Below are 24,426 nucleotides of genomic sequence, written 5' to 3'. Positions count from 1 at the left end.
CACGAGCCTTTAAATTAATAGTATTACCAGCTTTTACACCTCATGTCATTCTTGCTTATAAAGGTCTCAGGGATACAATAAGTGGGGGTTTCTAACATCTGATTTATGTCCATGAAGTTATGGACCATGCTTGGAACTGGGCGCTCACCTGGCAAGAATCACGTAATGTGACATCATGCGTGACACATGTGTGTGACACCATGGAAATAGGTGTCACACATTGAAATAAGGCCCACTTTAATTTCATGTACTAAGACCTTTACTCTTTTTAAACCGAGCATAGGAGTAACATACAAACCTGTGTGACTGCATGTACCTGATGTAAATTCTAATATTTGCACTCATGAACTCCCAGGCACTTAAATTTAACACCACCTCTCAGAACGAAATGAGTAGCACTTAATTCTCAATTCACAGCTTCTGCAATACACAGCATTATTTTCTAAATATTTACTCTGCCTATAGAGTCTCAAGATGTTTGCGCACAGATCAGCCTGGGAAAACTTCAGTCTACAAAGTCAAATGAAATTCTGATGAAATGCAAAATTTATCTTTTGAATATTTCATCTTTGTGCAAAACCCAGTGAATAGACAACTTCTGAATGACAAAACACCTTTAGAGATGCATTAAAATAAATGGCATTTAATTATTTAAAACATTTCTATAAAAGTCCTTAAGCACATTAAAACCTTGGGCTTCAGTCCTTCAAGCATCTCCTATGATGCCCTGTATAGATTATGATGAATAATCCTATTTGTTTAGGTTCCTGACAGGAAACACTATTCTTCATTTTACTGCCTATAACAAAAAAGGAGAAAGTAAAAGATATGCTTTTGCTCCCAAGAAGATGTCAAATTCCAACACTATTACTCATACTGAATAGCACATTATTCCAGAAATGATCCCAGTACACACGCAGCATGAGTAGTAGTTTCAAACTCCAAGTCCAGGTGATATAAAACAACTGACAAGATATCAGATTAACACCTGGGCCACTGCTCAGAAGAACAGGGCAATCTTGTTGGGGTAAAAGTTGACAGAAGACATGGGAACAGGACAGCTTGGCCTCAGATAGAAATAATATGGGTCTTGCTTTTTGCAGAAGTCATCACTTAATAAAAGAAAGCCAAGTCTTGGATCTGTGTTTCATGTGGGAAACTTGAGAACGCTGGTTCATGTTTGCTGAACAACTGTCAGATAGTGGGCCCTACAGCATGTGGCCCATCACCTCTTGAGCATTCTGTGATCAGGAAGAATAGGAGTATGCCAGCTATCAGCCAAAAACAACATTAAAACATATAGAAATACTTACATGCAGATTTTGCTTTCCAGAAGTTTAGTACTTTGTGCTAACACTCACTTGAAGAGTTTATGTTTAATGTCAAAGCAAGTCAAGGAAGGATATTCTGACATATGCATTTAATTTTGGGCCTCAGCTATTTCTCTAGTGGAAATACTTATAGCTCAGCATCTCTTTTGAATACTGGCATAAAGACATGCTCCCAATGATCCCTTTCCTGGTAAAGATCATGTCATAAGGCGTATTTGCACAAAAATACATGAATAAATAAATAAATGTTTGTGGTGGGAAGGGAGGGTGAGTTACTACAATACACAAAGACTTTGACTTTCAATTCACAGACTGCAAACTGACATACTTGTAGTTACAAAGTTTTATTAGTTATTTTTAATATCTAAAAGATATTTAGTCACATGGGTGCAAGTTTAATGGATGATTCAAAGCAATAAAAAGAGCAAATACTGGAGAAAAAAGGCCAGCTATAATTTGTAAAGGAATTGGCACCTTTATTTAATCCAAACCATCTGAATTTTCATTGCTGCCAAAGAACTCCTGTAGATATGCAAGTTCATTCAGCGAAGTTAATAATGTCTGATCATTTCAACAATACAAAACTATCCAAAAATATGCTAGCAGTGTTAGGAGAAGCCAGTTCTGTAAACCTTTCCCATGCAAAAGATTTGAAAATCCAAGATCAAATGCTATGGTGAAACTTGCAAGTTGCAAGGCAGAGAAGAGACAATATTTACAACAATAAATAGGCAAAGAAGGCCAGGTTGGACGGGGCTTGGAGCAACCTGCTCTAGTGGAAGGTGTCCATGCCCGTGGCAGGGGGTGAAACTGGATGAGCTTTAAGGTTCCTTCCAACCCAAATCAGTCTGGGATTCTATGATTGTCAAAGCAGATGGTCTGTCAACCTGGATTTCTTTATTTGTCTTCCTGAATTAAAGCTTCCCATAATGGAATGTAGCAACAACAACAAAGAAAAGGTAGAGGACAGCACTTATTTACTACAAAAAAATATAAATGTGTCCTGGAATCCTGACCTACTCAAATAACAAACATGAGGAATTACGTACTTTTCAGTCTACAGTTGTCAGCAAAAATGATCAGCTGATAGAAACCTTGAAAGTTGAAGGCACTGAAACTTTGGCCTGCTTTGCAGCTCAGGAAAGCTCTACTTCATCCTTCCCAGCACTAAAGAATTTTTAATATATGATCATGGCACTTGACAAGGAATTTATCTAATTATTTTTAATCAGAAAAACACTTCTGAGGCTTTACAGCAAAGTCTATTATAGAAAAGCCCATCCTCTTACAATGCTGAGCTTCTGTGAGGAATTCTTGACATACTGGAAAACAATGAAAATGGATCTTGAGGATTTCCCAAGATACCTGTGCCCTCTGGCAGGGCCCAAATGGAAACCTACGGCAACCTGGTCACTCAAGAAAGGTTATTGTTTCCATAAGGACTCCTGATTTACCCTGGTGACAACGTTTAATCCTATTTCCAAACTTTTCTTTTGGGTAAGAGGTCAAAAGAAGTTTTCAGAAAGCCTGGGTTTACTTTATGTGGGGCTGTGAATAGGAAATGAGCAGATTCAAGGAGGTATCAAGGTGACATTGCTCACACAGCTCACTTTCCAGTCAGATTTTATTTACTTTATGGCTACGGTTTATAATAGTATTATTTCTGTTGGCCTTATAACTTCAACATAGAACAAGCTGGATTCTAGTCAGACTTCACAGAATCATTCATGCTGCTGGACCTGCTGGGTCAATTTTAACATTCCAGGATGCTATTCATTGCTACCTTCCCCCAAGAACCACCACCACAGCAAGCTGTTCTCAGACACAGGATGGCACTGAAAGTCTTAAGTACTACAGACAGACAGTGAAGCACACCCAGTGACACTCCTACATTCATCCAGCAGAGCAGACTGATGGCCTCACTGGAAAAAAAATGAGGCACACAATGAGTCGAAATCATGGAATCCCAGACTTTGGGTTTGGATTGTAAGTGACCTAAAAGTTCATCCAGTTCCCCTGCCATGGGCAGGGACACCTTCCACTAGAGCAGGTTGCTCCAAGCCCCTGTGTCCAACCTGGCCTTGAACATTGCCAGGGATGGGGCAGCCGCAGCTTCTCTGGGCACCCTGTGCCAGCACCTCAGCACCCTCACAGTAAAGAATTTCTTCTTTATATCTAACCTGAACTTCCCCTGTTTCAGTTTGAACCCATCACCCCTTGTCCTATCACTACAGTCCCTGATGAAGAGCCCCTCTCCTGCATCCTTGTAGCCCCCTTCAGCCACTGGAAGCTGCTCTGAGGTCTCCACGCAGCTTCCCTTCTCCAGGCTGAACAGCCCCAATGTTCTCAGCCTGTCTTCATACGGGAGGTGCTCCAGCCCCTGCTCATCCTCGTGGCCTCCTCTGGGCTTGCTCCAACAGCTCCATGTCCTTCTTATGTTGAGGACACCAGAACTGCACACAGTGCTGCAAGTGAGGTCTCACCAGGGCAGAGCAGAGGGGCAGGATCACCTCCTTCAACCTGCTGGTCTTGCTCTCCACAATACAGTTTCCAGAAAATAAACTCTGCTCTGCAGAACAAGTGACGGATGAGTGGAACCTCCATTGCCATGGCAAAATTCATGCTTAGGGGAATGAACAGCAGGTAACAGCTGTTTCCAAGGACACAAACTACTTTTACCTCCCCAAGAAACTTGAGATGCTGTTTTTGAACTGACTGCTAGACTGCAAACTTTATAATGATTCAATTTTATTTTGCATGTGAAATGTGTGAAGTCCTGGGCTGACACTCCATGAAATTCAATGTAGGAGAAATACTGACAGACAAATTAAACCTCCAAAGGCAATGATACACTAGAGGTGGGTTTGGCAGTACCAGCTATTGCCAAGACAGCCTGACACTTCCTATTGTAAGACCATACTTCATGTTCACTTTTGCAACTTTGGCAAGAGGCAACAGAATGAGCTGTTAAAGGATCCTTTCAGGTTCTGAGGTAAATAATTGTTCTTGTTCTTGTTATTTTGGCAAAGAAGCCAGTCACCTCCTTCCCCAGCAGTGCATGAAGCATGGCAGTTCGTCTTCTTGTTTGAATGTGAGCTCATTGCCATTTTTACCTCTACAGAAACAGCTGCTGGTCCCACTGATCTCCTGTAGGCACCAGGGAACGGGCAGGCTCTGGAGCTGCCATCTGGAGCTGCAGCCTGTGCCTGTGGGTCAGCATCCCATTTCAGCAAGCAAGGGTATCTCTGTGCTCCCACCGAGTTAGGTCCCCAGGGGGGTTTGGAGCCTGAAGTTGTTTGCCATGGCCAGAAGACCCCTCCAGGGTCTCACTGCCATGGGAGCCCCCAAACACTGGAGGATTTCTGCACTGATTAAAAACTTGAGGCAGTCCCAGGGAGCCATGGGGTCCCCCAGGGCTTGTTTCAGGCTGAATTTGGCAGCTGCTGCGAGGAAAGAACTGCTCCCTTCCACAAAAGTAAAAACCTGACCGCCATGAATGGTGATGTTGCCCCTCACCCCTGCCTGATGCGAGATCTTGCTGTGTGGAGTAAGAAGATCTCCCTTGGGTAACATGCTCCTCTGTAAAAGGCAGATGCTTTCAGCTCTGCTCTGCTGCTGGTGGGCAGCAGATCCTGGAGCCTTCCTATCTCACAAGGACAGGACATCCCCAAAACCCCAAGTCATGGTTGTGCTCCCACTCTGATGGAGCTCAGAAATGCTGCCTTGTGTTTAGAATCATAGAACAGTTTGGGTTGGAAAGGACCTTAAGATCACCTAGTTCCAACCCCTGCAACGGGCAGGGACACAACACACTAAAACATGTCACCCAAGAATTCGTCCAACCTGGCCTTGAACACTGCCAGGGATGGAGCATTCACAACATCCTTGGGCACCCTGTGCCAGCACCTCAGCACCCTCACGGTAAAGAACTTCTTCTTTATATCTAACCTGAACTTCGCCTGTTTCAGTTTCAACCCATCACCCCTTGTCCTATCGCTACAATCCCTGATGAAGAGTCCCTCCCCAGCATCCTTGTAGGCCCCCTTCAGCTACTGGAAGCTGCTCTGAGGTCTCCATGCAGCTTCTCTTCTCCAGGCTGAACAGCCCCAACTCTCTCAGCCTGTCTTCATACGGGAGGTGCTCCAGTCCCTGATCATCCTCGTGGCCTCCGCTGGACTTGCTCCAACAGCTCTATGTCCTTCTTATGCTGGGGACATCATAACTGCACACAGTGCTGCAAGTGGGGTCTCCTGACAGCAAAGGGGCAGGATCACCTCCTTTGACCTGCTGGTCATGCTCCTTTTGATGCAGCCCAGCACACGGGTGGTTTCTGGGCTCAAGCACACACTGAAGCCTGCTCATGTTCAGTTTCTCATCGACCAACACCCCCAAGTCTTTCTCCGCAGGGCTGCTCTGAACCGTTTCTCTGCCCAACCTGTAGCTGTGCCTGGGATTGCCCTGACGCAGGTGTAGGACCTTGCACTTGGCTTGGTTGAACTTCACTTCAAGCAGATTCAAATTGCTCCTTTCTAACCGCCCTGCAAAACACTGGCAACACAGCTCTTGCAGCCTGAAAGTCACTGTGATGTGACTTAAGCTGTAGAGACAAGTCATCCCTTCGCACTTGTGAGATCCAGTGAGGTAGTATGGTAAGAACGCAGTGAAAACAACAACATTCAGGGCAGACTGGAAAACCCACTGGAGAACCCAGTAAATCACTTCTGGACCGGGTTAGATTTGTTTACAGGAATGGACACCACCTTTTTATTCTACTGCAAAAAACATTAAATATAAGGATGGATTAAAAGGTAGGTTATAAAATAGCATCATGTAAATGGGATTTTGCAGCTAATTATTGAAGTCGATATGTCACGTTTTATTTTTTAAAAGGCATATGCAGACATATTAACCTTTTAAAAACCAGCCAGGGAATCTCAGCAATTTAAGTCCTAAATAACACGCAGCATAACTTTGCATTATGGGTCTGTGACCTTTACATTTCTATATCAAGAATTCCATTTTGATTTACATTAAAATGTATTAAAACCTTGGCTGACACATCATAAAATAAGGTTCAGCTTAGGAGGAATATTTACAAACTAATTACACCCCAAAAGCTAATTATACATTAGAGGTAGTGTTGGCAGCACCACCTCTTGCAAAGGTGGTCTGACACTTCCTTTTTCTTTGTATATATTTACTTTATAACATCTGCAATATCCAAGAGAATGAGCTGACAGATGATGTCCTTCTCATGTTTAGAGGTAGATACTTCTTAGCTTTCTTTTTCCTTTTTTTTTTTTTAAACAAAGGAAGGAAGTTCACCTACTCCAGGAAATAAAGCTGATCAAAATACCATTGTTCCCATGTCTCAAAACTCTGGTAATCTTTTTGTGGAAAGACCAAAGAACTCACATTCTGATTTCAAACTTGTTAACTGGTAACTATCATGTAGGTGCTTTATTCAAAGGATACATCTTCACTGTGTTAGGATTTGGCTGAACTTTTTAGTCTTTAACAGAGCTTTAAGATTTCTGTCACATCCAGGGAGACTATAAGACACATTTTTTTGGAAAATTTGAATTTTAGGAGCTAATTTTCCAGAGATTTTTTTTTTTCATTTCAGATTCTTCTTCAGATGACATCTTCCGATGTCTCTCAGGACAGAGATATTGTAGTGATAGGACAAGGGGTGACGGGTTTAAACTTACACAGGGGAAGTTCAGGTTAGATATAAGGCAGAAGTTCTTCCCTGTGAGGGTGCTGAGGTGCTGGCACAGGGTGCCCAGAGAAGCTGTGGCTGCCCCATCCCTGGCAGTATTCAAGGCCAGGTTGGACACAGGGGCTTGGAGCAACCTGCTCTAGTGGAAGGTGTCCCTGCCCGTGGCAGGGGTTGGAACTGGATGATCTTAAGATCCTTTCCAACCTAAGCCATTCTATGATTTTATATTCTATGATACTGGTGGTTTGATCACTATTCTTCCTCCTTAATTTAACAGCAGCTCAATGAAGAGCGTCACACTCCTGCCACACACACATGGAGTTGCTGCATTAGGACCGTTAGCAGTGGCAATCCCATCCACTGGTATTTTCCTACATTTCCCTTCTTGCATATATTCTTATTATTAGCAGAAGGATACTGAGTGAAAGGCAGATAATCACATAGAAGAAAAGGGGTGTTTTCTTGTTTGTTTTTTCCTGGTAACCCTGTCCCTTCACAAAATGGAACTAGGAGAACTAGGAAAAAGAAGTCTCATCTAGCTTTTAAAGTTTATGGTTGAAATGTTGCTCCACTTTTACACAAAAAAAACCCTTTGCAGAAAATCCCTTTATTCAAATTGAGATACTTCTTTCCAGTCAGGTAGAAAAAGAGAAATTAGCTTAACTACAAAGATTACCTTAAGAGCCTCTGCTTGGAGGCTTCCACTTAAAATCTGCATGAAAGAGACCTCTTCTAAGTTGTAGGGCACAAGTTCTTTTTGCCATCCCTCTGAACTGCAGCTGCACACCTCAGTTTTCATCTCCTACCAAAAAATCTCTACAGAGCAGAAAAATCTTTTGTTTCATAGGAAACAAAACCTCTTAAAAAACCTCTTGTAACTCTTTCATGCTGCATTTATGCACAACAGTGCAGCCCTGTTGAGGCACCTGAGTGACTGATGGGAACAGAAAGGACAGAGCCAGAATTTGCCTGTATTAAGTTTAAATTCTTCCAGCTCTTACACTTCTCCAATCTTCCAAACCTAAATCCTGAAGGTTTCATGAGGACAGATGCTTTCCAACTTGTGTATACTTCTATACACCACACATTTTTCATTCTCATTGACTATCTACTTACACAGACAAAACAGCACTTCAACAATGTCAACAGCCTTTTCTAAGTGCACCGTAGCTACAACTTATGGATCATTCATAAGCTATGAAGCTGGCATATATGATTAATTCCCCAAGCCTGGTGGCCTGTACTTGCACAAACACAACCCCCACTCCCAAACCTGCAGTGCTGCAACTGAAGCTCCTGCAGAAATAAAACTGACATAAGAATCCCACTACAGTGGCCTCCAAAGCCCTATAGATCTTACACGGATTCCAGTGGTGAGGAAGCTCCAGATGGTAGTAACCACGTGAAATGAATGCAGAAGAAAAAGCCTGGTTGGTTGGTTTCCCTGAATTACCTTGACTCGAGCAATAAAATCTTACTAAAGCAAACAGTTAGATGAGAAATTAGCAATGGGGCCATAGGGTTAAAACTTTAAATAACTTCAAAAAGATCCATTTAGAAGACTATCAGGAGGTATCTAACATATTATCCTCTTTTCAAAACACAGCTCTTATTAAATATAGACATTGTACAGTGCCAAGACTCAGGCTGTTAACAGAATCATATTTGAATGACTGATCTCTAAATTAGCTAAATGAGTCTCCTTTCTAAAACGATAATGATTAAAAGAAGCTGCCATCATCTGTACCTTGTAATATTACTTTCCTTTGACTATTTGAAACAATCACACTAGTTGGAGTCACACAACACATTCAAAAGACAAAACCAAGATGCTAAATTCTGTAGCCATTGCTAACAATAAGCACACATCTGAATATATTCTAGGACAGAATTCCTTCCAGTCTCCATGAGTCAAAGACTTTAACAAATATAGCCTAAAGAATAGTGAAATGTCAGCCTAGGGATCTTCATGTGTCACTGTGGTTTACCTGGGCCTGTCCATCTAACAGGCAACTCATTCAGTTTCCTTAAATTCACATTTAAAAAGTGATTTCTGCTACTGCAGTACTAAATTATAAAAAAAACATCCCTTCCCCCTTCCTTACAGTCCAAGGCAACGTGTGTTCTAACAAGGAAGTGAGTCAAACTTACATTTTTCTAAGGTTGGGCAATTTCTTGAAGAGTCCAATGGCTTCCAAAACAGAAATATCATTGTCATTCAAACGCCTGATAGGAACAAACAAAGAGACATTTAATACTTCACAGATGCCTATAGATATATCTCTGTGACATACAGGGCTGCCACACAGAGAACTATGACCTTTGTTAAGCAGGATACTATCTGCCATCTCAGACTGCCAGAGTGAAAAGAGTTTGGCTTTGAAGGAAAGGGAACATAGAAGAGTTTCTATAGTAAAAGCTTCAGATGCCTCTAAGAGTGTAATGCTAAAGGACAGTATCAGAATGCCTCCTTCTCCCAATGCACACGATAAGGGATTATTAACCTTAACCATTACACAGCCTTGTTTGCATGACTAAATTTCCCTCATGCATTCTGCTACAGAAGACATGCAATTGGAGATGCAGCCTGTGTAAACAGAAGGGATCTGATTTCAGGTTCTTTCCCATCAAAGTCTACTGGTCTTCAAAATCAGTGCAAAGGCCACTGGCTTGCACGCTTGGCATGCAAAATTCTTCTCTGATTACATGTAGCTCCATTTTTCTATGTAGAGACTTCGCTGTGTTTCTGGTAGTCTCTCACATTTTTCTATCTTAACTTCAGATCAACAATTTCTATGGGGCTTTAAATAGAAGTACAATAAGAATATTAACACAAAAAGAGAATTGTGTTTGAAGGGGATACTAACATAACATTTCACTCAAGCAGTAGGCACTGTTGAGATGGAGAATTCCTGATCACAGATTTAACTCAAAAGGGTTAATCCACTTCTTAAGTAAAAATGACCAGATGCAAAGCCAAAGGGCTCAAAGGTAGAATGGAAAGGAACCAGACAGCTTGGGCCACATAACAGGGCAGCACTTCAAGAAGACTCACACAGGCAGCTGATGAACAGGGCCATGGCTCCTTTCTCATCCCCACAGTTGGCATGAATGCTAAGGAAATAAGAGAGTTGTGGTGCTCCTTTGAAATAAATTAACTTCCCCTCTTTCACACAGGGATTAAAGAAGGTGCCTTCTTGAAATGCTCTGAGTCCCTTTTATAGCCTTTAGAATGTAGGAAACTCAACATTCCCTGCTGAGCACAGCGTGGAGAGCCAGCACTTACAGATCAGTAGTATACTCAGGAAGGTGACTGGGTAATCGGGTGAGTTTTTGATTAGAGCAGTCTACAATTGTTCCCTCGCAGCGACACTTCTCGGGACAGACAAGGTCCATGAAACACTTCCCAGTGAATTTGCTTCTGTAATCCTCTGACCCTGCAATGAAAGAAAAATACATTCCAGCAAACAGTTCTGATAACTGCAGCAAGCAAAGGTCTCATGGAATCCATTCTCAGCACCACCTCTTGTCAGCTTCCAGCTCCTGCACACTATTTTAATACTTGCCAAAGAGCTTTTTTCAGCAACCTTTCAAGCTACTCCAAGACCAGCCTCTCGCTTTTTACTCTTCCCTTGACACATTGATTCCTTGTCTAACAAATCTACCTGTTAAGGTCCATTCCAGCAAAGTCACTTTTCCCTCATTTAGTCCAGCAACAAGGAAAAGGGATGTTATGAAAGCAGGAGCTGCCGTGGCACACTCAAATGACAAAGGATTTTTACGGATGTCATTAAAAAGCCCCAAATTTTCAGAGCTCAGCTCTTGGAGTTATGTTTGAAAGCAATCTTTTACAAGAAAATCTTGTCAATTTTCCAACAATTAGATACCTTTATTAACTATGTTAAACAAACAGCAAAGGAAAGTAATAGCAGTTTAAATCATTTTCATTTTAATTAAGGAACGGGTAGACCATACTTAGTGAGAAGCACTCCCTAATGTACCATTATACCATGATTGCCAGACGTCTCTGACTAGGTTTTTGACCCATTCTAATGAAATGCTTTTCCAATTAGGCCCAGTGAACTAATCTGTCCCTTCCAGGTTTGGTTTTTCTCTTTTAATAACAGCAGGTTGGAAATCCGATCTCTGTGCTACAAGGAACCAGGAGCATTAATAAATGTGTATGTAAGCAAAGCGTTGCCAAGCCCCTACCATGCAATACTTGCCCATTCACTTAATATTTCATAATGGAAGTACCAGAATTGTCTCAGGAACCCGGTGACATTCCCAACAATTGTAACTACCAAGAAGTAGTTTTTAACTTTTTCCAGAGTTTTAAAAGTCAATTGCAAGGCCTTCTCAGGAATGATGTGAGCAGGTTCCGTTTCTAAGAACCTGAAAACATCAATAAAGACTCAAACCTGAGCTGAAATTTGTTTTTAGAGACTTGATGACGTTCAGCACCTGCTTCCCCTTCTCAGATAAATACAGCTCTCCTCATTTTATGACCACATGCTATTTTCCATAAGAAAAAAGAAGTCACCTAAACCCACTATTATTTAATTCATGTTACACATTACCTCCACAGGCTGATGCACCGAAAGTGAGCAGTTTTGCAGGCAATCACAATCTTATTGTGATTCCACAGATACACTCCAGTTTAGCTTTGTAATTCTGAACTAGATTATAAGAAACATCACATACCGCTTTGGACACTACCTTCTGTGGTGCCAAGTACTTTGCAAGTTATCATGCTTATCGTAAATTCTAAATTTGTAAAGTCTAAAGTCAGACCACTATTGTTCTACAGGTTGACAGCACAGCACTTAAAATATTGGGATTACTGGGCATTTTAAAGTGTTATAAAAATACAATCTAAGCCGTTCCCCGCATCACCATCATTTAAACATTCAAACACTCCCAACTGATTTCCAGTCCTCAAAAATCCCGGCTTGGTAGTCAGGCTAAAATGTCAAGTGATAAGTGTATTATGGCTTGGCTACAAGAACATACAGCTCTTCTTTCTCAGGTCTATGAGACAGTACCTTTGGTTGTTTATGATTCCTTGGAAATAACGCTGAAGCTGAACGGTTGCCAGGACCAGAGTTGATTAGACTGCCACAGTTACAGTATACCTTGAAAAACCCACCACAACTTTTCAGTGATCAGAGTATCTTGGAAATCCCCAAATCAACCCTTGAAGAAGCACTTCTAATTTTTACTGTAAAAGCTTTCCTGGAAAGAATAATCACAAACACCATGAAGTTGCACAAGGTAAAAATTTATTCAGTATAATTTTTTGCCTACTGATGGATACAAGAATCATCTTACTATGGGAAAAAAAGGATGGTTGGGAAAGTGGAATGCTTCATGAAGGAGAAAAAAAGGGGTATATAACATTAGAAGGTGAGAATCAGGTTTTGGTTTTCTCTCAAGCTTTCGAGCAAAGTAAATAAAGAACATTTATCACATTTTGACTTCACTCTTCTGAAGCCATACGAGTTTCCATGCTACAGCAAAAGAAGTTGATCTTCTAAGTAACAGTTACCCAGGTAAGCACTGAGTCAGAAGTAATCAATAGCATATATATGCTCAGCAAGTACTCAGTCATCCATTAGACTGTGAGACAGCAGGAATCACCTGCCGAAGACTAGATAAAATTTACTATTTGACCTGAGCCTTGAGATTACTTGGGCAGGTGGCTGCTTTATTAAGATATTCCCATCTGGGATAGTAATGTGAAATTCAGCCATCTGTTTGCAGAGCTATTTAAGTGTGTATATCCATTTCTACGCACAGGGCTTTACCAGTGTACTGCTGCAGGGCTCTGAGTGAACATGACTGGATTCAGGACGTGCAGCTAACCATCACATGTATGTAGTACGTTTCACACACTACAGAACCACCTGTGGAAAGCCATGGAAAAGAGATGCAGGATGGAATATGGCCTGGGAGTTTCTGGTCATTTCCTAAATTAGAAAGAATTGTTTGCTGTAAAACAAGTAGCCAAGGCAACAACAAAGCCTGTGTTTAATGGAGGACAACTGCGTTTACCTGAATTGCTGGCTACTCTTGATAACATCTTCTCTTCACAACCTATGTGACACCATGTCGCGGTTTAAGCCCAGCCGGTAAGAAGGAGAAAAATAACTGTTACAGCTGAACCCAGGACACACCACTATCAGGTACCAGGGCACTGAAGATCCTCAGTATCATAAAACAAATACACATGCCATTCTACAAAACAGCACATTTCCAAATTTAGGTGCTTTTCTAATACCCACATGGAGAAATTAAGCAGCAGAAACAAACACCTTTTTGTCCTATTCTTCTTTTTAAGCATTGTTTAGCAAAAAGAGTTGTTTTTAAAACTTAGGTTTGCCCAAAGGACACAAAAGCAGTGCTGGATGATCTGTTCTGGAAAAAATCAAGTTGTCTCAACAGGGGCTTGAATATATTCATTCTAGAAAAGATGGATCCAGCTGCCTCAAATTTGGCACCAAAAATATTATCACTGAGATCACTTGGGTCAAAACTTGGACAAAAATCCAAGAACCCTGACACTCATTTCTTCATGTAACCATGAGATCACAATTCTCATAGGTTTTCAGAAAAAAAAAGAGGTACATTGTCATAGTTTCACATCACTATTGTTAAATCTTATGAGTAATTACAGATTAATCTAAGAATCTCAGATGTCCTCCTTCTGATGGCTCCACAACAGGTATGTAACAAATCTGCCAGATGAGGCAGTATTTCTGTATAAGAAAACTTCTGTATGAGGCTCTCAAAGTCCTTTATGAATAGGTGTCATTATCGCTACTTTACAAAGGGGAAAGTTAGGCACAAGTATGTTAAAGATCTTATCTAAGCTGTCAAAGCTAAAATGGCCCATTTGTGCATGCTGGCTCAGCTGTGTGCTATGTAACTGCTGGATAAGACCATTTTAAGAGATAAAAGCCAATGCTTTGCAGACTCTTCTGAAGTTCTTCTGCCATATACTTCTTCAGAATGAAATGCCAGTGCATTAGGATTGCTCAGCTGAGGTCCAAAGTTACATTAAGTAGCTTGTTGTTACAGAAATGGCATCCAAAGCGTACCTTAACTAGAAGGACTTGCTGGACCGCTCAAATAGAGACATGTAGCATACATTATTTATAAGGTAAGAAGACAAAAATGATTTTTCATCTCTGCAGGTATGTCTGGAATCACCCTTGATTCATATTAATCAACAGGATGCCTAACTTCTTCCTTCTAAGAGCAATTAAACAGATTAATTATTTAGAAATGGTTATTCTGCATGCAAGCCCTCCGGAAAGTCTGTCGCAAACATCACTAGGGCTCCCCCCTGCAGGGCCCAGGAGCCTGGTTGAGCAACACTTCACCTTTTGCAGTTCTCCTGTGAGGAAAGGGGAATCTCTCACCTTTTGATGCTTCTGAAAACAGCAGAAGTATCCCAGCATGCCATGCGGCAGGGAGTATGCAGCCTTCCATGGTGCTTGACAGAACCATGTTCCATTTGTATTGTTCTACCACATGGTTAGATCAAGCACAAAGGAAAACCCCATGAACAGCCAGAGTCAGAGTTAGGCAGCGCCAAAGAGAGAAGAGCGTTGAGAGGAAGCAGCATGGAGAAGCACAAGCTGAAGGTTCACGGAGAGCTGCTCTCCACTCCACCCATGCAAAAAGGTGCTGGATACAAGAGGTCATCCTTTATGCTATAACTGCAGGAACACCCTGGAGCACAATTGGGGTTAGTGTACAAGAACAGAGCCCAGGCGAATTCAGAGACAGAACTAACACGATAGAAAATGCTACCAAAGGACTGCAAACAGCTCCTTCCAGGAAGAATGTGCAACTTCCACCACATATTGAGTGCCCAATCTATTCTGCTCTTTATTAGCTACTTACTCTCTCCTGGTGTCTCCTTTCAGTATAAATGCTGGTTTGGTTTGCTCCATTTATTTAAGTGCAATTTAAGTGCAATCTCAGACATACCGCAGCACATATTAAAGCAGATTCTGAGCTGATGGCCAAGCTCTGGCATTAAACGCTCCCCAAGCTCCTTTTGAGGCTGATTTCAGCTCCCAGTGGCCTCTCATACTGGTAGCACTTACACTGACAATCTGTAATTACCACTGCTTTTCTTTTTTGCGACTGCACTTTACAGCAAGGTACTACACACATGCTACTACAGAGTTATTAAGGCAACCGGGAGTATTTTGGGATTCTGTTTCCTGGCATGATATTTGTTGGGTTTTGTACATCATTTGCTGATGGAAGCATTCTCTTTCTGACATCCTGGGTTGTTTCAAACAGCTTTACTTCTTGTAACTCATTCCTGCAACTTTGACATGGAAAGTAGGGTGTTAGGTTTTGGCTTGACTGCTCCCACTGAAATGAAACTCCCATTGACTTTAATGTCTGCAGAGCTATGCCAGCGGAGGGTGCTTTTCAAAGTCACATCTCAAATGTTCTTGCAGCCTTCACAAATGAGAGAGGAAGCACTTGTCCTCTGCAACTGCTCAGAACATTCTGCTGGACTTCACTGAATGTCAATGCTTGTGCTCTTTAAAAAAGTATCACTTTCCTTAGGAAGAGGTTTGCATTGCCCAAAGAACACAGTCAGCATTAAGTAGATTATTCATTACCTACATGGAGAACAACGCAAGTACTTGAGCAGAGATGACAGATAATACAGCAAGGGGCTCTGCTTTACCATTTTGCTATGAACCAGCGTTATTATGCAGAAAGTCAACACACAGTTACTTGGGAACTCCAGAAAATAAGTACACTGTTAACTTGGTCGCCTCATACTGTGGGTTTGCATACAGCAACGAAAGTAAGACAACTGGATTTACTGTTGCTCTTTACAATCTAAGAAAGGAGCTAAAGCAGCTTTTTAGGTGAACCTAACACAATAAACCTTCAATCTCCACAAGCTGCCAAACTAGCCAGAGTCCTGAGACAAAAATTAGATTATTAATTTTCTTTTGTGACTCATGCAACATGGACCAAAGAACCATTAATCTTCTTCCATGATTCATCCAAAGTACGCACAACCCTGGAATCCACTCCTCATTTATTTAGAAATTATACCTCTAACTAGTATTCCTGCCAATAATTTTGTATGGCTTGAGTGAAGGAGGATGCAGAGTTCCGTGTTTCTATACTGGTTTGATAATGCAGCAATTCTAGCATGGGCTCTTCAGATAAATTCATCCACAGTACTTCATTAAGCAGCGACAAGTAATACTTCACACCTTCTAAAGACTTTGATATTATATACCGATTTACAGTATTAAGTGGAATATCTGTAATAAACTCAGTCATTTCAGTGTCAATGAACTCTTTCAGTCCTACTAGAAACAAATTTAGTCAGAGCCCTGCAAGCGTCTTCCTGAGAAACCCCCAGAGAACATTTGGAACAAGTCTCTGTTCCTCTGCTGCACTAATTAAACACCGCTTACAACAACAGCCTCAGCTAATCAGCAACTCCAACGAACAAGAGGTACCAGCACACAAAGAAAAGGCTGCGAAAATCCTAATTTATGTCCCCAGAATACAAGAAAGGCAAAATACTCCACAGGCACATTCTGGCCTTTCTGCTTGTTGCAGACTATTGCAAAACATGTGCAGGAACAGAGCCTCCTTTTTTGGTTTTTTGTTCTTTAAAAAAAAAAAAACAAAAAAACCTCACAAAAACCAGGGAAGCACGTTATTTTTAATTTTTTTATATATATATACATATATATATAAAATCCTTTGGATGTACATAAGATCATTCTGTATAAATGTTTCCAAAGAAAGAAAAAAGGTTGAAAAAGGAATGACCATACCTCCAGGTATCTGCCAGTTCCCATGAAAACCTCCACCCTTTTAGATAGATTCTACATCCCAGCAGCATTGTATGGTTTGGGCTTGGTGCGAGTTCGCCTCTGGTAAACCAACAGCTGTTGGTTTATCGGGCACTGAACCTGCAGTTTGCTAAGAATTTGTATCTAGGACCCTGTTTTTAACTGTCCCATCAAGCTGTAACACCTCAGGAGACTGCTGCAGCCTTGGAATAGTCACATGAAAATTTACTGCCCAACTGCAGGCGCAAACACTCCTGCTCTGGTTTTAGCTGACTGTCTCTCTTTATATCAATGCCTCTCCAATTATTTTCTTTATCCTCTTCAAACGACCACTATCTACACACAAAAAAGTGCTAATTTTGCATCTCTGGTAAGTGTTGCGCAGCTTAATCTCAACACATGCCATGGCAAGTGAGAGAAGAGAACAACCTTTGCCCTACTTCAGTTTTTGAGGTATCTGAGTTACAAGAGCAACCACTCAGCTTTCTGCCATAGCTAACGAAGACACCTCCAGAGGACAACTCAGCTCTCAAGTGGGGAATCTATATAGCTCTGTACTTTGCCTACAGGGGGAATCTAGGACAATTATGTTATTTGGAAGTCTAAGTGACCTGGATGAAGCTGTGTCTCAACATTCATTCTCCCTCTTTTCATCGCCTCTCTACTATAATTGCAAGTGAGGATGTTGGCTGGTAACAAAGCAGGTCAGATGTTTAGCTTTTTTGAAGACTACCTCTACTTAAAAATAAAATGAGGCAGAGCCTTAAAATAAACTTTCTAACTGGGACACGTCAATTTGCTTTCTAATTAAGAACCACACTCTCTGCCAAACAGACCCACCTGCTCTATGTTAAGCTTATGCTTCCTTGAGTAAAACGGTTTCCATCCTGCCTACTTGCCCCCTACTATAGTGCAGGAAACCTTCACCATCCTACTCATCATGAGCTAGTGAAGAGTTAGAGGAACTGACACAAATATTAACATACAGATCTGAATTCCTATCAAAGATTTAAAGGGAAGGCTATAACCAGAATACAGTACAGCCAAATTACTTCTGCAACAGGAACATTTCTACAGGACAAGGGAATTTAGCTCCATTACTATTAGTCATAGCAGTCATGTGTTCTCTAATGACTTCAACTTCAGGAACATGTCATGCAAACCACATCTCAAATATACTCAGTTACAGAGTACGGTGTAGACTTTAGGTTCATAATTATGAATTCAGGATTTAACCTGCAGGTGATTTGTTGCTGTTAAACAGCCTTCCATTCAGACAGAATTATTCTTGTGCACAACGAATGCATATTCTCAGTTTCACTATATTCGGAGTTTCTGAAGGTACTTTTGCTGAGTCTTTCACTGCATAAAACCAAACCAAAACACACAGAAAAACCCCGCAGAAAGAACTCCAAATGCAGTTAACTTTTCACTTGTCCAGATCATAGGCAATGTTTCATGGCCCTTTCCCTCACTCTGCTCAAGCAAAAGCCCTGTGGACAGAAGTGCTGGAGCTTGGCATCAGACAAGATTAGGTTGGAGATGAGGAACAATTCCTTCCCCAAAGGGTGCTCAGGCATTGGAACAGGCTGCCCAGGGCAGTGCTGGAGTCACCGTCCCTGCAAGTGTTCACACACTGTGTAGATGAGGCCTCAGTGCCATGGGTTAGTGGTGGCCTTGGCAGTGCTGGGGAACGGTTGGACTGGATGAGCTTAAAGATCTTCTCCAACCCTGTTGATTCTATGAGATTTCCCGTTAACAGGACGTTAATTTCCCGTTAACATGTCCATGCATCACCTCCTGCACGGACAAACCTCCAAGCTGCCAGGGCTTGGTGCCTGCTCAGGCAGGAGCTGCTGCAGACCAGCATGCTAAGGGCAGGCAGAATCGTGAGTGCCCGAGCACGTGTCACTGCAGCACTGGAACCAGGCGGACAAGAGCAGCTGGAGATCAGCGCACAAAAAAGACTATTTGCTTACTAAAACTGGAAGGAATTTGCAAAGTTGTCATCAGAATGACTGGCAAATTATGGGAACAACTGGAGGGTGTTTCAATCAGAAGATCTGGATTAAATTCACTTGTCATTCATGACTTTCAAACACTGGCTGAGGAATAACAATTTATTTCAACTTTCATTTTGAGAGCTCAAAGAGCTTGAACAGTGTTTACATGTCACTAAGAGCAGCGAAGGGGATAACCTAGGAAGACCAGGGGCCAGGAAACATGTAGAATACTGTAAGGACCAGAGAAAAAGCCCTGACGTGTAGCCTATGTTTTCCTGACTGGGAACACTCCGTCCATTGCAGTTCTATACTTCTGAGGTTGAAACAATGCAGAGAAGACAGAAGGAAATTTCAGGTGATCACACGTAATAGGAACTTTGTTCCAAAGTAGGCAGGTAACCCAAGAAAGGTGAATATGGATGAAGATAGAGACTGTAAAAGACACACAAAGAATTAGGACAAAACCTGCAGTTAGTAAGAAGAGGTTTTATCAAATGCCTTCAAGAATTATGAGTGAACAAGCAGCAACTACATTACTATGTAGTAACAGGGGATAACACAAGAGATACAACATTAGCCCTAAATATGCAAGCTCTGGATCTGTATGTACCACAGAGGCTGAGTTTGATTTGGCTTGGGCTAACAAGATGCAGTGTCCAAAAAGGAGAGAATCATAATGGCAGATGGTTCACTGTCCTCCTCCTCTTATTCCCTGTGCTTTTGATTTGCACAGCATTATCTGGACCTGAAGTCACTAATTACAGTCAGTTAGATACCATGGATGTCCCAATGCAAGAGGAAGTGGGAAGACAGGTTTATTACATAGTATTTCAAATAATAAACATATTTCTAAGATTCTTATTTCTAAGAATTAGAAAGTAAAAAGCTTTTGTGATGTGATGCTTGTAGATATACATATGCTTTGATCACTACCAAGAATGGCTTGTGTCGGAAAGGCAGGTGGAACTCTCATCGCTTTTGAAATACACAATATATTGAAAAGCACAAACATACCACAGGGAAAAAAAAGATACACAGCTGAACACAAGGGCAGCTCTCTGCAAAAGCTATTTCATACACAGTGTCACACAGCAATCAAGGATTCTGCCAACTCTTGAAGTGACAATAAGCTACCACAGAGACAACACAATCTGCTCGTAGATTCAATTCCCTTCCTCCTAAAGCCCAGTGCTGCTTTAGAAAACAAAGCTGCTGTGTAGTGAACTTAATCAAATGCTACTGGGCAGAACATATTTATTGTTCTTTTCCTCCTATTCCTACCAAGAAGGGAACCTCCAGTGACCTAAGGCTGGCAAGTACCATTGGATCCTTAGGTTGTCACAGTGGGCAGATGCAGCCAAAAAGAAAACGATCATCAGAATTTTACTGTTGCTACTGAAAATGACAGTATTTCCCTTTTCTAAACAGAAGAGAGAGAATTAGTCACAGCCTGTTCCTCCCATTTCTCTTTCAAGAAAAACCATTTTTAGTCTCTGATTCTATAGCTGTGGGGAGAGAGCTGAGCAAGGGGGAGGTTTACTATTATTTTGGTGCATCGCATTAAATGGCAGGCAGAAAACCACAGGAAATAGTATCTATTGCAATGTGAGGCTTAAACATATTTGATAGTATATTCAACAGCTTTGCTTGTCTCACAGCCCCGGGCAAAACCATGCCCCTTTCCCTGCTGTTCCTTCATTTCATGCTATAATGCTTCCAATTCTCCTTTTAAAAAGAATTATGTACCTTATCTACCTGTTGCACAGAATATCCTTCCTATGGCCACTCATAACCTTTGCAGATGTTGCTTCATCATTCTCAGTAAAAGCTTGAGTTGTTTGGTTCAGGGAGGAAAGAGCATCTGGGAAAAGTGCCTCGATGATGAATTAACACAAGAAGGAAAGTTATTCTTGTGGAATGCTATCTAAAAGGACAGCGGGGACCTGGAATAAAACCTGAGGGAAACAGTATGCAGAATGAAGTTTTCTAGATTTGATTTCTTTTTTTACTGTGCTGCATAGTTTTGTCTTCATGGTTTCATTCAATCGATCAAATACAGTTCTATTCAGCCGATGTGCATCTCAGAATGTGTCCTCTTCACATTATCTTCTTGATGTTCCTCTACCATTTCCGACTGACGAAGCTTCAAGCATCTCAGCTTTTCTTCTGCATTCCTGCTAACCAGTCCTCTTTCCTATCCTTCTGCTACTTCCCTTTCTTCTGCTAATGTACTGAGCAACCAGATTTTTTCTAATGCCAGGTCCTTACTGACAGTCCCCTTTATGATCCATTGTAGAATCCCAATGAATGTGCAAAACACACAGATTGCTTCAGGACAACCTCAGAATTTTACAACTTCAGAACTGGTCCTTTTCCTGATTCCAAAGTATCAAGCTCACCTAAGCTGAACTACTCCTGTGTGTGATCCTGATGCTGGCTGAGTAACTCTACTCCCACAGAGCTGACACTTTCTGTGCATCCTCATCACCGTCCTAAGGTCAAAGCCCAGGTCAGGATAAAATCCCTCACATTGCTTCCTTAACCAAGCCCTCATATTCAGTGAGTTCCAACCTCACACCTCTCTCTGATCTCTGTTCTAAATGTTTTAAACAAACTACATGAAAATAACAGGATCCTGAAACAAGAACCCTTTGAGAAAAGAGATGCACATTTACAGAAGGATTTAAAATAAAAATTCTTTTCTCATACACTGAGCAAACAATGTAAAAACTTGATGGAATTCAACAACCAGCAAGGACACTGACAAGTTACTAAGCATTGCCATCCCAGTGGGATTGTGCAGGCTCATCCCTGGATAACATAAAGCACTGCTCAAAAGTCTGACTTTGAATGATGAAGATTCATACCTCATGGCCTTTTCTGCACAGAGACATGCTGTGTTAAATCCTGGGATGAAACATATTCCTCAAAATGAAAACATGGAAAATTCCTGCTAAATGCCAAGTCTGAATCAGCCATGATTCAAAGGGACAACTTGAGCAGAGCAGGTGCCAAGGATGTCTGTTCTCTGGATTGATTTACAAACTAAGATTCTTCTAAACTATTAGATGTTCCCTCTGTCTCATGTGAGCAGACAGTGAGTCGAGTTCAACATATCTCATTGCCATCTGGAAACTCTACAGGCAAGGATATCTTCTCTATTGAGCTTTTGAATAGAATTAGTTTTCATCCAGCTGAAATCTTTGTTCTGAAGCTGTACAATCCCTGCTCCCCTCCTTCATAAGTCAAGTTTATGCCTTTTCCATGTGGTTTTGATATACTCACAGAACTGGAGACCAAGGAAAAACCAGCCTAATGCCTCAAGGAAAGGACCCCCAAGATAAGAACTCACACACAATATTATTCTCAACATCACCAGGTACTGTGTTCTGCATTCTTACTCTTCTTAGTTATGACCTTTCATAAATGATATCAGGTGGTGTTTGCCTTATCCAATAGCCTGTACCATTGTTCAAGGCATGCCTGCACATACATAACATTGATTTCTATAGCCTATTAATAAAAGCAGAAGAAAATAACAATTGCAAATTGGGTGCAGATTTACGCTGCTCTGTTTCTGCAGTCTATTTTCCTTTCTAAATGATATTTATGCATTTGAATTTCCAGTTTCTTTAAATATGAATATTACTAATTATCTTGTTCCTATGATGGACACAATCCAAAAACCTCGATAAAAGTATGTTCTAATTTCTGTTCTGGTTATAAATTTTGTGGCTTGAGTCACAAGTGACTGAAGACTTTAACATTCATGCCCTGGTAAACCTGACTGCAAATGAAGTTATCTTTATTTTATTTTCTCCATAAAGAGAAGGTTTAGCTCAGCATATTGCTTGCAGAGATACACAAAGCACAACGGCTTGTTTTGGGCTGCTGCCATTCAGCTTCATGCTGCAACCCCATCTAGAGTCATTAATCTTTTACCACCAGAACACAATTAATCATGGTTGGTTGTTTTGTGTTTTGTTTTGTTTTTTTTCTTTTCAGGGGAAAAAGACAGAAATCACAGTAATTTTCATAGAAAACATTGCCAGCAGTCCATCAATAACAGTCATTTTTCTTCTCAGTACACACTAACAGATTTGCTCACTGAAACCTGCTTGTCTTTCCAGTATACAAAATGCAGTAATCTAAAATACATATAACCAATAGAAAAAAACACAAGAAGCCGCAGTCTGCCTCGTTGTGCTGTGCAAGGCAATAAATGTCATTTTAGTGATAGCTGGGCCATAAATAAAATATGGATAGGCTTCAGAAAAAGGTGTTTATGTTACTTCAGAGGTTATTTTCAGGTGGAAACATTTTTTTCCATCTAGCTCATACACAAGACAAAATCTTTGCTTAAACTATGATGCAAGTTTTCATTCAAAACTTATTAAACCTCCAAATCTTACCAACTTTGATGGCAGTTTTACTGGAATTAGTGCATGCTACTTGTGGATATAAAACGTCCAAACTTTACCTCCAGCTTCCCTCGTATCCTAGGTCAGAAATGCCCTTTGCCAGTGGTATAAAAATCTTACTCGTACTGTTTTCAGCCTTTTAGGTCTAAGAACTTACTTGAGCTCAGCTCTCATTAAGGTCAATAAGAGTTCTGCTTGAATACAAGTGACAATCCATCCACCTTCCACCCCTTCAAAATATGACATTTGCCACATGGATTTATATACATCTTTCCTGTTTTCCTTAGACATTTTATAACCTAGTAATTCTTTAAAATCGAATGTCAGAAGCATTTCTCATTTCTTTTCTTTGTTTGTAAGAGACACAAGAAGACAGCTATAGACTGCTCCCTTTTGTCCTTTTCTTTTTCTTTTTTTTTTTTTTTTTTTCCTTTTTAATCCATAAGGTAATTGGCTTTCTGGAGAACTAACTGAATTTTCCAAATTTAATTTTCAAAGATGCTCCCTAATATCCATTATAGCAAACACTGTCCTGAAGATTCAATTAGTAAGCTCTCTGGACCTGCTTATTTCTGAATTGAAAGTGCAGTACAGCCTGGATAAATGAATTACCTGAGCAGCGGAACTTCTTGCTCTTGATCTGGCTGATTCGCTTGTTGGCAAGGCGACGTGGATTGCTGCACCGAGCGCCGCTGGTCTCTATCGGATTATCCTGCAGGTAATCAGCCAGCCACTTCAAATGGCAGTCGCACACAAATGGATTCTGAGCTAAATGTCTGCAAGAAGGATGGGATGTTTAATCAGAAGTGACCTGTGACACTGTGCTCCATCAATGTTTTTCACACACACGAACCTGAAGAGTAGAGTAATTGAATAAGCTTCGCCCAAACCCCAGGCCTGGCGGAAACCATGCGGCGCTGCACATGAATGGGAGAATCCTGTCAGCTCTCCCATTTCGGAGCTCATTAAGCCTGCTGCAAGTCCTTTCGCAGGGGAAACAAAAATTAAGATAGCAAAACCTGCTTTAAAGGACACCAAGTCCTGTGTTTTCTCCTGACAGCCTGAAATGCTGCCTTTTGAGGGAAATGCACC

General features: G+C 41.1%; 1 protein-coding gene across 2 annotated transcripts in view; it reads right to left on the bottom strand.

Moving 5' to 3' along the window:
• The window catches only part of SLIT3 (slit guidance ligand 3), a 518,327-nt gene that overhangs the window by 118,849 nt on the left and 375,052 nt on the right, over positions 1-24,426 (bottom strand). For both annotated transcript variants that reach the window (XM_030504413.2, XM_030504412.1), the window contains 3 exons: positions 23,947-24,110; positions 10,340-10,490; positions 9,205-9,279 (listed from right to left, as the gene is read on the bottom strand). In XM_030504413.2, the coding sequence (XP_030360273.1) occupies positions 9,205-9,279; positions 10,340-10,490; positions 23,947-24,110 (390 nt within the window). The remainder of the gene's footprint in view (positions 1-9,204; positions 9,280-10,339; positions 10,491-23,946; positions 24,111-24,426) is intronic.

Source organism: Strigops habroptila, chromosome 12 (assembly GCF_004027225.2).
Source record: "Strigops habroptila isolate Jane chromosome 12, bStrHab1.2.pri, whole genome shotgun sequence".
Taxonomy (NCBI): domain Eukaryota; kingdom Metazoa; phylum Chordata; class Aves; order Psittaciformes; family Psittacidae; genus Strigops; species Strigops habroptila.
This window is presented reverse-complemented; position numbering and strand designations above follow the sequence as displayed.